The following is a 13221-nucleotide window of genomic DNA, read 5'->3' on the forward strand; positions in this document are numbered from 1 at the left end:
GGTGATGTGTTTCCTCTCTAATACATTAAAATTTTCTTTTTGTTGAAAATCATCTTTTTCTCACATATTCTGATGAGTTTCCCTTCCCCCTCCTCCTTCCAGTTTCTCCCATCCAGCTCTGTCCGCCTTCTGTCTCTCATTAGAACAGACAGGCTTCCACGGAATTAGACTACAATATGACAAATACTGGCACACTGAAATCGGGCAAAACAAACACAAGGAGAAGAGCCCAAGAAAAGGCACAAGAAACAGGTACAGATGCAGAGACCCACTTGTCCACACACTCAGGAATCCCACAAAAACACGAAACTAGAAGTCATAATATACACACAAATAGCTGGGCAGTGGTGGCGCCATGCCTTTAATCTCAGCACTTGGGAAGCAAAGGCAGCAGACTCTGTGAGTTCAAGGCCAGCCTCATCTACAGAGTAAGTTCCAGGGCAGCCAGAATTGTTACACAGAGAAACCCTGTCTCAAAACTTCAACACACACACACACACACACACACACACACACACACACACTCACACTCACTCACACACACACAAATATATATTATGGATAAATATATATTGCCACAATATATACACAAACATATTGTGCATTGAGTTTAGATCTCCACTACCCTGTAAAAGTCAGGCAGGGTGTTTTCCCTAATCCAACTTCACTCTTCAGTCCCACTGACTAATGCACATGGCTGTGTTTATTCATAGGCATAAGCTCAGTGCCTGAGAACAAGCAGAGCTCGCATACTGGGTAGACAAAGTCAATGCCAACCTTCTCTGGCACTCCTGGTTCAAGGAACAGCCAATCACTCTGGTCGCCCATCATTCCCGCCTCTAGGACACTCCTTGTAGCTCCTGCGCACTTTTAAAATGCTGCCTCCAGCACCTGTAATTTCTTTTTACTGCTTCCACTGCCTGATAGATTAAACCATTAACCTAAACCAATTGATCTCGGAAGGCAAACTGGCCAGCGAGGGGGAGGAGCCTGCGCTCAGCAGCCTGCACTAGCCCCTCTTCAGCAGGGTGGCTGGCAATTCCTTTGAAGTGGGCTCCTTTCCTCCAGCTCTGGGATGCTGAGCACTGTTTTGTGAGCATGTTTCCTCTCACTGAAAATAAAAGAACAGCTCCGATTAAGACCCAAACTGTTAGGCTGTGCAGACATGAAAACAGAGAAAGTGCTTCTTTTCTTATTTGGTAAATATTTAGCTTTTGAGGCATCAGTAACTAATCACAGCTGCTTCCTTCAGTTACAAATGGATTCAATCAGGTAAAATTTCAAATGGAACCCGCAAACCCCAGTCATTCCATTATACTGCACAATGGCCGTGGCAGGGCTTGTGGAATATATGTATTAAATATGCATGTATTCATCAAATCAGACAAAGGAGCTAATGGGTCTCTGATTAGTGTTCTAACTCTATTATGGGGATCCTTCCATCACACCCTGACTCATCTACAGCATGTGAACACAACGCTGGGACGTCACTCTTCTGAATACTGCACATTATTTTTTTGGCTACAATTTCTCTCTTGAAAGACTGAAGGCAAAACAGAGCTGTGAGGCTGAAGTACTCTTTAATTTTAATATTAGTAATTTCTAATTCTTTGTAGTAAAACTAAACAGATCCCCGTTTATTCCTATTAAGACTTGTTTCCAAGGGGACTCTGAAATGAGAATAACAAACAATGGCCAGTTCACCATAGACAAACAGCTCATAGATTTTATTTGGTACTAAAAATGATAGACTTTGTGACAACATATAAATAACCTTCTATTACAATAAATTGACACTCTGAACTAAGAATAACAAAATTCTACTTATTCACAGACTTGAAGCTGTGTGCTTTGTTTAGGGGTGATCAATTTTGATGAATAATTTAGATTTATAGAGATGACAGTCACTTAGTTACGTCTAAGTTCTGACTGTTAAATTATGTTCTTAGGCACACACCCGTAACCCTAGTACCCAGGGCACTGAGGCAGGCAGGACCTGAGCTACACGGAATCTGTATCTAATACACACACACACACACACACACACACACACACACACACACACACACACACACCATACTCCTTGATAGACAGAATGCAGGCAACTTGACTCCGCCAAGGTCAGAGTGGTGTCCGTAATATAGGCTTGCCTGCCCGGCTCTAACCTGTAAAGGCCTACTTTGGAAAGTAACAGTGAGGTGGTGATTAACAACAGGACCAATTCTTATTAAAAATTGACAACTTTGGGTACTCTAGTTTTAGGCTTCTGTGGTTTGGGAACATCCAGGATGTCTTCATAGTCTGCGCTCATTCCCTTTGCCCAGCGACCAACTGTGACCACTCGATCTGTAGAGGGATTAAAAAAAAAAAAAATCAAGATATAAAACCAACAGTAATCAAATATTTCCACTTGAGTGCTATCGGTTGAGCAGAGGAACTAGTTTTGACATGCGTAATCACAAGGAGAGAAGCCTCCATCACTGCAGGAAAGTGAGCAATCCTGTAATTGATTAGAACCCTTGATTTCTGAGTACCGCAGGCAATTTCTCATCCCAATTAGGGAAATGCAGCAGCTACTTCGCAATGCACAAACTGACGAGAAAGCCCCTTCATTCTTTCCCAGAGTTCATCACTGCAGTCAATGAATTCCAAGAGCCCGTAAACAGCAAGACTTAGGAGGCATTAGTTTTAAATGCACAAGATTCCACCTGTGAAATTATACAACATCTGCTTGTCAGTTTTGTCATTTGGGAAGTGGCAATCCTCCCAGGAGGGAGAATTCAAATCCCACTTCATCATTTCAATCTCACAGCCTACTCCATATAAAGATGATCTCCTTCTAGACAAGATTATAAACAAGAACTCCGGCTTTCGCATTTAAAAACATTAGCGGAAGAAAGTAAGAACGGGGGACTCGGTGATGAAGCCTGACTAGGAAATGCACCCCTGGGATCCACCTCTCTGTGCCTTCCCAGTGCTGAGATTAAAGCCCACAACCACCACAGCCAGCTTTTAGTCAGTTCTGGGGACCAAACTCAGGTCCACATGCCATCGGGCCACCTGCCCAGGCCTGTTCTGCATTCATTAACACAAGAACATCCGTCTCTATTCAAATCCTGGCAAACTAAGGGGATCATGATCTCTACCTTCTTAGAAGTCTGCTGCATGGAACAGTGAACATTAGAAGTTTTTAATGATCCGGGCTAATATTTCACTAGAGAAAAAAGCAGTAGGCAGATGCTGCCTGGATAACACATTTTTAATAAGTTTAACAGCGTTATAGTCATTTTAGAACACACAAAGCAAAGCACATGAGGACATTCAGGCTTATGAGTGTTGAAAATTAATTTTGTAGTTTTACCTTAGGAATCAATACTTTTTTGGTAAGTAACAAAGTAAGTTCTAATATAATTAATTCCATTTCTGAGCAAATACAAAAACTTGTAAGATGCTTTTCAAAACGGAGTCCTGCAGCTTACCAGCTCTCTTCCCCTGAGAACAGACCTGCAGTCCAGGGACTCAGGACCGTGCTGCCTTGTCATTGGCGTGGGCAAAAGCAGTTGTTTGCAGTCAACAGTGCCTCCACGAGTTACCACTAACGGAGCTCAGTGAGCACCGAGAGAAATTCCCTGACAGACGGAGGCCTAGGAGCTCACCTGAATTTTGATTTTCAGGGCAATCTTTCTTAAAATGTTCCACAGAGCCACAGAGTTTGCAGCCGCCACCTAGAAAAAGAACAGCCATTGAGTGTTATATCATCCCGACAAGGGTTTGTTATACCGGGGAACATTTTCTTGTCTTCACATCGCTGATGACTCTAAAGGCAGCTGGGGCAGGAAGCTGGGTGGGTACTGTTACACCTGTTAAAACTCCTCTGCCATTCCCCAATTCCAGGAGCTGCTTCGTGTACCTGACCTTCAAGAGAGCAGTGGAGAAGAGACACAGGAGACAGAAGTCATCTTTCCAAGAGCTACGGCACAAAGTCTAGAGATTACTCCTGGAAAGAAGGTCAAGGTGTGGAGCCTTCGCCTGGAAACCAAACTTGTATAGGGTCACACCTCCCCCAACACACAGAAGGATGCCCACATCTCTATCAGTTTCTCAGCAAGCGGTGCCCCCCAAAAGGTTAGTCAGCACCACTGCTCTACTAGATGGGTCAGATGGGGTAGTCATTACTTCTGGGAAATCTGGTTCTGTGCCTTCCATCTGCCAGTCCTGCTAACCTGAAAACACACCCCTGTCTGTCTAATTTAAGCAACATTGGAGGACAGCGAGTTACCACATGTGGTTTCCACAATGGGGCTTTCACATAATAGTCAGGGCTTCTCATAATCACGCTTGTGTGAAGAGTCAACTCGGAAAACGTCCCCACAGGATGCAAACCTGTCTCACATGTATGGGATACACGCCTCTTGCTTTAAGACATCAATGAAAACTCTCCAATCTGCTCACTATGCCAAGCCATTTTCATTCACAAGTCAGCTTTCCAGGCCCAAGACCCTTCTTGACGCAATGCTGAGAACAGAAGAGGCCTTTGACTGATGCATTTACTTTAAAGCAGATAAAGGCCATAACTGAGCAGATCTAAGACACCACTGATGTGTTTACCTAACTTGGTCTATATTAATTAAAACTCGGGAGTCAGATATTGGGGTAAAAACCTGGGAGATCCAAAGAGCAGCAGAGGAACCATCAGCAGATCCCATCTTTCCAGGCTTCCCAGATCAGAAGATTTCCCTGGCGAAATCTCCAAGTCCAAGTCCCTCTGTACTACTTCCTGTGCATCTCTCTATCCAGCTCCTTGGGTCCTCCATACCTCTATGGTTAATTCCAGTCAGTTAGCCGCTGACCCTACCCCTGATTCAAGGTTAACTTAATTAGCAGTCTTGGAGGGTCAGCGTGAACAAACATCACTGATTGTAAGGACTGTCATTACTTTACACATCTTCCAGAAAGTCAAAAAAGACACCAATCATGAAGGACACACCGATGGTATGACAGTTGATTTCAGATATAAAAATGAAAAAAAAAATGCATCTTAGAACTGACGAAATCTAACTTCCTTATTCCCACTGTTCAGTGATTCCCACTGGAGACAAGGACAGTTCCGTGACCGGCTGGGGACCTGCCACTGGACAGCAGTGTGAGACTGACTCCAAGTACCACATCTTCCCACTGGACCCTGAGGAGGGAGACCTCGAGCCATGACACTGAGGAGGGAGACCTTGAGCCATGACACCGAGACGCCAAGGGTCCAGCGGCACCAGCCATTGTAATAGAGACAGTTTCCTCCTGCAGGCCTCAGGCACTAACTGATACACAGACAAGAAAGTTACACGAAGCCCCAGGTCATGCCTAAGGAAAACCTTCAGAAACAATTATCACAACAAAACAGAACAGCGTGTACCACACTCCAGCAGAATGGCATGCTGGGATGGCACTAACGCATGGCACATCTTTTCAAATCTTTTACTAATTTGAGATATACTCTGTCCACTTCTGTTGTTATTAGACACCAATGGATATTTAATATATTCTCACAAATAATGCTCAATCAAGTAGTTTGAAAGATATCCCTTAGCTTTTTCCTGATTTATCAATAAATTAAACTATAGTACACAAATAGCCCAGCACAGAACAGTACTTGGTAAAGGTATTCAGCATTTCACCTATTCAAGAATGTATTTAAAAACAGATTTTAAAAAAAAAATCAGATCATAGTTCTGAGCGATGTGCACATTTCAGACACAGGGCAATGGCACTCACCATCAGCATAGACTCCTTTGGGATTATCAGGGCAGGACCTGGACAGGTGTCCCACTTCTCCACAGACAAAACACTTTGCAAAAGGAAATTCACCTGTAAGAATCAATGTTCCCATTAGTGTACTGAGTATACGACAAGTCGTACAATTCACATTACTTTAAAATGCCATACACAGAAAATACATCTTTTTACCAAGTTGCCTGTTTCACAGTTACCTTTCCACAGCACCAAACAAGAACCCAAGAGAACATACCGAGCGCGGGGTCCACGCTGGCCCTGCACTTGGTGATCTCGTGCTCTGTGGACCCGCAGCGGTAACAAATGCCAGTGCCCATGTCCTGACTCTCGAGTGCAGCCGGGCAATCAGCAACTCCATGGCCAGGTCTTCTACAGTGGAAACACACCTGAGGAGACAAAACGTGAGCTTCCATGGGGTAAAGCTGCTTTCGCTCATGCTTTCATCAAAACTACCTTTACTTTGCATTTTAAAGTTTAAAAGAAAAAGCATGAACATTGTATCTGTAGAATAAAGTGCTTTCCATACCCCAAATGGCCAGGTGCCATTTTCTATTTCAGCACCTTAAATGCTTCTGATAACTACCCCGTTGATCCATTAGTCTCCAACACAGAGTTATAAATGGCTTTGTAGGAGGCAACTGCTCATATGAACTGAACAAATACGGATCATACATATTTTACTAAGGATGCCCGCACGGGAAAACAAAGTGTACGTTTGGGGGATAGGCCTTTGTAGGAGTCAAACAATGAAAAAGGATCACTCAAATTACTACCTGTATTTTTAAATTTCACATAGTTGACTGAAGCTGGGTTCAGTGTCTCCACTATGATTCATATCACAGGATCTGAGCTACCTGAGAAGGTCAAGCAGGTGGCTGCGTTCGAATGGCTGAGTGGAGCTGGCCAGGAGCCAAGGTTCATCAGTGCTGGGAGGCACCAAAGCATCTTTAAGGTGTGGGTTTTGAGAGATTATGGCATCCGAGACCCACAGTGCCAAGGATAGCACTGAGGACCATTCCACTGCTCTGCCTCGCCAGGACAGGCCTAACGTTGCCCATAAGAATGGAGAGGTCAGGAAATCACTAGAATGGTTGCCTGCTCACATAAACAGAACATCTGGACAAATCTCATGAAAGAAAAGGTCACGTCACCATCACCAGCCAAATCCTGTGGCACGGCCAATACGAACAGATTTATGCAACCAACTGCCTCAAAAAAAAAACCAAAAAAAAAACAAAAAACGAGGCCATGATAATCCAGCATACTTGGTACTGCCTGATTCTGCTTCTTTATAGATAGAAGGTCCATCCAAACATGGTGGGGGTTTCCTGAAGTTTCTGAGTTCCATGAAGCAATGGCCTGAGTTTTGCTCAGCAGGAGTGTGGGACTGGATGGAAGAGAAGTATTAAGTGAAGTCACAGTCTGTTTGGTGAGGCCAGAAGACCCTGATGTCCTGGCAGACTGCACTCCTGTTACAGCCAACAGTGCACAAGAGGAAAAGCAATATATCTCACTGACCTGCTGCTCTACTAAAGTGACTAGCAGAAAGGAAATTTGAAGACTATGCAAGAGCGGTTGATAGTGGCTCCAAACAGTAGTATGTGGTGGGTCAGAACTATCATCCAAAACACAAGTTCTAAATGGCAGAAATATTAAGATGTTGCAAGAGCAATTAGGTAAACTATGGGAAGAGGAAATCCATCTCACTTTGTTTCCAGGACATGCCAACAACACATGTAGATGCTTGTCCACTACAGTTACACTGAGAGATTTCATTGACTAAAGAGCATCAGCTTATTCAAAACATCACCAGACTGCATGACTTCCAAAAAATAGGTCTCTTCTGAGAACTACAGACTATGGAAGAAATCTAAACCATTTCAAGTCATTTGGAAGTCAGATGTGGTGGTGAATGTTTGCAACTCCAGGACATAGGATGCATGGACAAGAAGTCACCTACGTCTGAGGTCAGCCTGGTCTACATAACTAGTTCCAGCTCAGCCAGGGCTACACAGCAAGCCCCCATCTCAAAACGAACAAACAAAAACCTAATGACTCTAACAATCTACCTCACATGTAAGTGGAAAATGGCCCAAAGCAGCAGAATGGCATTTAAACTACAAGCAAAGGTAAGACAAGACTTAATCAGAAGCTACAAAAACCACCATCACTAATTTTAATTGTGTTTTATTTTAAAAAAACCACTGAAATAAAAGCAACTATTTTCTTACATTGAAAAGACTTTAAAAGTTCAAACATCATACTAAATAATATTGAAGGTTTTGTCTACATGGGTGGTGTGTACACAAAATACTCTAATTGGCATTATGATAACCAATGTCTCTTTTCGGAATTAGGTCTGAAGAGGTGTTAAGAGTACTGCTGATCTTCCAGAGGACCCAGGTTCGATTTCCAACACCCACAAGAGTGGGTTGGGGCTCACAACTGTCTGTAACTTCAGTTCAGGGGAACTGATGCCCTTTTCTGGCTTCCCAGGCCACCAGGCACACCAGGCATATAAGTGGTTCATAGACATACATGTAGGCAATACACCCATAAATAGAAAAGTTTATTTGACCCACAGCCGGACATAAGCCGAGAGAGAGTCTAAATTGGAAGTCTCCATGAGGTCCCCTGACCTTGGAGCTCAGGGAACCCCGTGGAAGAGGGGAAGGAAAGGCTGTAGGAGTCACAGGGGATGGAGGACACCAGGAGAGCACGGCCCACTGAGTCAACTAAGCAGGGCTTACACAGGCTCACAGAAACTGCAGCAGTGAACATGAGGCCTGCACAGGTCTGTGAACATATGTTACAACTATCAGCTCGGTGTTTTCGTGGGACTCCTAACAGTGGGAGCTGGTGTGTCTCTGACTCTTCTCCTGCGCATGGGACTCTTTTCCTCCTGTGGGGTTGCCTCATCCAGCCTCAAAATGAGGGCTTTGCCTTGTCTTATCATATCTTGTTTGGTTGTTGTTTCTTGGAGGCCTGCTCTTTTCTGAAGGGAAATGGAGGGGGAGTGGATCTGGGGAAGAAGGAAGGGGAAGGGGAGTAGGGAGGAGTGGATGGAGGGGAAACTAATCAGGATGTATTGTATGAGAGAAGACTCTATTTTCAATTATCATCATCAGATTAAATCAGGGGTTTACACTCTGGTAGAATGTTCACCCTTTTTAATTCCAGCACTTGGGTGGCAGAGGTAGGCAGATCACTGTCACTTCATGGCCAGTGGGTCTACAGAGCCAGATCTAGGCCAGCCAAGGCTGCAGTGACACCCTTTCTCAAAAAAGAAAAGAAAAGCAAAAAACCAAACATAAGGTAAGATAAATGAAACGTACTTTCAAAAAAATGTCTTTTAGGGCTGGAGAGATGGCTCAGTCAGTAAAGTGCTTGCCACACATGAGTGACAACCTGAATTCAAGCCTCAGACACATGTAAAAAAAGTCAAGTGTGGCAAAGCATGCTTAGAATTCCACTACTGGAGAGGCAAGTGGCCTGATGACCAGCCTGTAGAGTTTAACTAGAAAGTTCCTGGACAGTGAGAGCTAGCAAAAGATCCTGTCTCAAAAACAAGGTGGATGGTGCCTGAGGAAGGATGCCTGAAGTTGTCTTCTGGCTTCCACACACATGCACTTGCCTGCTTATACACGTGCAGCACACACAAATGGCTTCTGGCTAGACATGGTGTCCTAAACCTGTAACTCCAGCCACCCACATACCAACCACACACAAACATGTGCATGAGCACAAACGTACACACAGACATGGCTGTTGGCTAGGCACGGTGGCAGACGACTGTATTCCGTTCCCAGTGGGATTGCTATGAGCTTGGAAGCCACAAGTGCTGGCTGTGAAGTCAAGGGGCCTGGCCTCCTCCAACCTCGGGAGGTTTGCTGCCTCAGCGTCTGAAACCTATCATTGCCACACACAAGTCTTGGAGATTCCTGAACTTCCATGTAGAGAGGATTACATGGCCCCAACCTCTTTCTCGTGACTGGATATTTTATGGATAAGAGCAGAAGAATGGCCACTCCTTCCAAGTAACAGGCACCATCTTTAATTTGTGCTATCGAGCAGGTTTTTTCAACAGCTATTTGAAAAGGTTCTACCAGAAGACAGCGGCAGGACGAACATAGCTTCTGAATTCAGTTTGAATCTCACCTCTAGCACTGGCCAAGTGGCTCGCACTTAACCTGGACAGACTTCTGTGTTCCCTGTACTATGGGAATACGCCCATCTGTGTAGCGTGGTTATGACAACTAACCAGTGTATTAAGTGTGTGTGTGTACACAGGCTAAAAAGCACAAGCCTTAAAAAGATGCGCTAGGACTCTGTTAAAGTATGTATGGTGTGAGCGGATGGACGAGTTTCTAGCTACACAAAGACATAAACGACACAGAGACCCAGTGATCTCACCATTGCATTTTTCTTCGCTGCTTGTCTTTTTAACCGTCTTTCCTCTCGTCGACTGTCTTTCTTTAAGGCCACCGCGATTTCTTCCCGTACTTCCTGGCTGTCTGTCTCGATCAACTCTCCATGGCGAAGCATCTGCGAGTTCTGTTTTAGGTATTCCATGAATCCATTCACATCTTCATTTAAGTACTCTTTTTTCTTTTTGTTCTTTTTATGTTTTCCTTGAGGTGCATCATTTTTAAGGGACAGCCTACTGATTTGACGCTGTTTATGCTTTGGGAGGTTGTGGTCTGGGCTCTCTGAAGACCCTTTCTTCATGTCCTCCCATGATGTTGCAGACAAGGGTCTCTTATTATTTGAGGTAGTCACTCTAGCCCATCTGGTCATGGTTTCAGCAGAGGTACTTCACCAATCTGCAAGATAAGAACACGTAGTATTCAATTAATTGAAAGCTGAAGATATACAGACAGGTCATTATTATCAAAAATACTCCTATCTCAAACTTTAAATCATTAAAACTCTTTACTTAGTTATCTGCATCGACACATGGTGTGCTGCAAAGACATTTCTCTAAAATAATTTTGGCATTGATCAGAGAAGTTCCTTTCCAGTTGAAGAAAAAGGCATATACATGTGCTTAAAACTAGAAAGTAACTTGCCCAAAAATGATTTTTAAATTAGAAATCACATGTAGGGTTGGGGATTTAGCTCAGTGGTAGAGCACTTGCCTAGCAAGTGCAAGGCCCTGGGTTCGATCCTCAAATCAAAAAAAAAAAAAAAAAAGAAAGAAAGAAAAAAAAAAGAAATCACATGTAAATACTGTGAATGGTCTTCTCATTTCTTTTCCTACCTTTAAATCCCAAGCTACTTTCTCCCAAACTGCTTGCTTAGTTTGCCATTTCTATTCGACAAATTGCAAAGCACGTTAATAAGAATACATAAGTCTTGTCCTTTAAGTTGGTCTTTATAGTTCTTCCCGAGAGATTTATAAATTAAGGCAGCATATAAAGTGTTTGCAGTCACATGATAGTCTTATTAATGAGGGTGATTGCCATGGGTAGTCCAACGGTATTAAGTCATTTTCAACTATCCCATTTTAATGATTCAAACTGTACAACAATGTTCATACCGAGAAGTCTTGTTTATATACCCTTAAGAAAAATGTTTGAATAGTCATAAATAGGTTTCATTTAAAGTATATATGGGCACATTTTTAAAGGAGTAGTTTTTTTTTAAAAAAGTACTTTCACGTCTTTTTAATCCCTTTTATGTCTTACTTTTCTTCCTTTTTAATTTACTTTCACTTTATGTGCACTGGTGTTCGGCATTGGGTGTTGGGTCCCCTGGAACTGGAGTTACAGACAGTTGTGAGCTGCTATGTAGGTGCTGGAATTGAACCTGGGTCCTCTGGAAGAGCAGTCAGTGCTCTTAAGCGCTGAGCCATCTCTCCAGTGCCCAGAAGTAGTTTATTTTTTAAGACTAATTATTTGGTGACAACATAAAATCAAATAGTTTACTTTGCATGCTCCCTAGCAATTTCGAGAACGGTTCTTTTTCCTCTTCAGGGAATGAGAACATCAGCCACAATCAAAGAACGGGAGTTGCCTCTCTTAGGGCAGCATCCTGTGTACTGGGCAGCGTAGGCGCCAGCCGTCTGCAGCATGCCTCCGGGGCCCGTGAGTGCCGCTGCACGTCACTTTACAGCGCACTGGTCCCCGGTGACTGTCACCTGGAGGGCGGATCCTCCTCCCGGCACCCCGGATGGGAGGCTCGGGGTGTCAGGAGGGTGACACGGCACGGCTGGACACCAGATGCTCCCACTCCGGCGGCTGCACTTTCCACCTCCGGCCCGGCAGCGCGTCCCGCGGGCACCCTCGGCCTGATCCCAAAAGCCGAGCTGGGCGATCGGACCCGCCCCCAGTCTCTGTCCTCGCGCTTCCCGCACGAGTCCGGCTCCAGCCGGCCCAAGGCGGCACCGAAGCTCGTGCACCCCAACTTGTGGCGCCTGCCAGGCCCCTTACCCAGTGTGAGTCTTCCAGAGCAGCTGAGACAGCAAGCCAGAGAAGCCCGGCCCCCCGGGACGTGGAGACCGGAAGTACACCTTTCCCGACGCGTCACTTCCGGCGAGCCCGGGCTGGGTGGAGCGGAGCGTGTTTAAGTGTTCCGCCCCGGAAAGTGGCTGGTGTAAGTTGGTGGGTTGTGGTGTTTACAGGGCGCTGCACTGGCCTCCCGGGACACGCAGATGGACGCTCAGTCTGTGCTGTCTGGGAATGTGCTGTTTAGAGGGAGAGACGGACAAAAGGACTGCCGGGAGGAAGGTCTTCTTTAAAATGTCCTTTGCACTGGATTTGGAAAATTCAGAACACAGTGAAATTGGCTGGGGTGGGGGAGAGAGCCCAGGGCATTGCAAGCCTGAAGGTATCAGTGCAGCAGGAGTGTCACTGGGGTACTAGTCTGCATTAGACCTTTGGAGCTAGTTCTGAGTGGTACTTCGTGGTTGTCCTGCCTGGAACATTCACACTTTGTGATCAAAGTTCCCTTTTCAAGAAAAGTCTAGTCCTCCGTCCTGTTAGTCCCTCCAGGAAAGCACCTCCAGCCACTTGTGCTCGGTGAGAAAGGGCGTTGTCTATCCATTAAGTTCGCCATCCTCATCCATTTGCCTCTTAAATATGTCTCCACCTCTCTGTCCCTGCCTCTACTTGCCTTTTATCTCCGACTTCCTCTTCCCCTTTTCTCAGCTTTCACTGTGTTGGCCCGAATTACCGCCGCTCATCTGGGTAGATGTTTTTGCCCCCTGCCTAAATTATTTCCCACAAGTGAACTTTTGAAAACGTAAATTAGAGTGCCAAATCAAATTGGTGCCTTCCTGCTTACACCCTTCCATCTTCTCACTGTTGGGATGACATTCAAACTCGTGAGCACGTGTTAAGTGCCTGCCAACTTCACTAGTCTGACCTCCATGCACTGGCGGTCTTTTTTGAGCTCTGTACAGAGGCTCTCCCCCATTTTCTTACGTGGCTGCTGTAC

The 13221-nt window shown here is 44.8% G+C and overlaps 1 protein-coding gene across 1 annotated transcript; it reads right to left on the bottom strand.

Moving 5' to 3' along the window:
* Positions 1 to 507: 507 nt before the first annotated feature.
* Positions 508 to 12289, bottom strand: Zcchc9 (zinc finger CCHC-type containing 9). Its single transcript, XM_036207375.1, has 6 exons — positions 12216 to 12289; positions 10198 to 10607; positions 6020 to 6170; positions 5767 to 5859; positions 3657 to 3725; positions 508 to 2346 (listed from the first exon to the last, which is right to left on the bottom strand). Exons 2-6 carry the CDS (start codon positions 10579 to 10581, stop codon positions 2228 to 2230), a joined length of 816 nt encoding a protein of 271 aa, XP_036063268.1. The 5' UTR covers positions 10582 to 10607; positions 12216 to 12289; the 3' UTR covers positions 508 to 2227.
* Positions 12290 to 13221: the final 932 nt, after the last annotated feature.

This window comes from Onychomys torridus, chromosome 15 (assembly GCF_903995425.1).
Source record: "Onychomys torridus chromosome 15, mOncTor1.1, whole genome shotgun sequence".
Lineage (NCBI taxonomy): Eukaryota > Metazoa > Chordata > Mammalia > Rodentia > Cricetidae > Onychomys > Onychomys torridus.

Bases quoted from the DNA above. Each gene is read 5' to 3' on its own strand.
- Zcchc9 (XM_036207375.1), bottom strand. From the start codon at position 10,581: ATGACCAGATGGGCTAGAGTGACTACCTCAAATAATAAGAGACCCTTG. The intron at 5,860-6,019 runs GTATGTTCTCTT...TGATTCTTACAG, and splicing joins CAGCGTGGACCCCGCGCTCG to GTGAATTTCCTTTTGCAAAG. The intron at 2,347-3,656 runs GTGAGCTCCTAG...ATCCCTCTACAG, and splicing joins CCCTGAAAATCAAAATTCAG to ATCGAGTGGTCACAGTTGGT.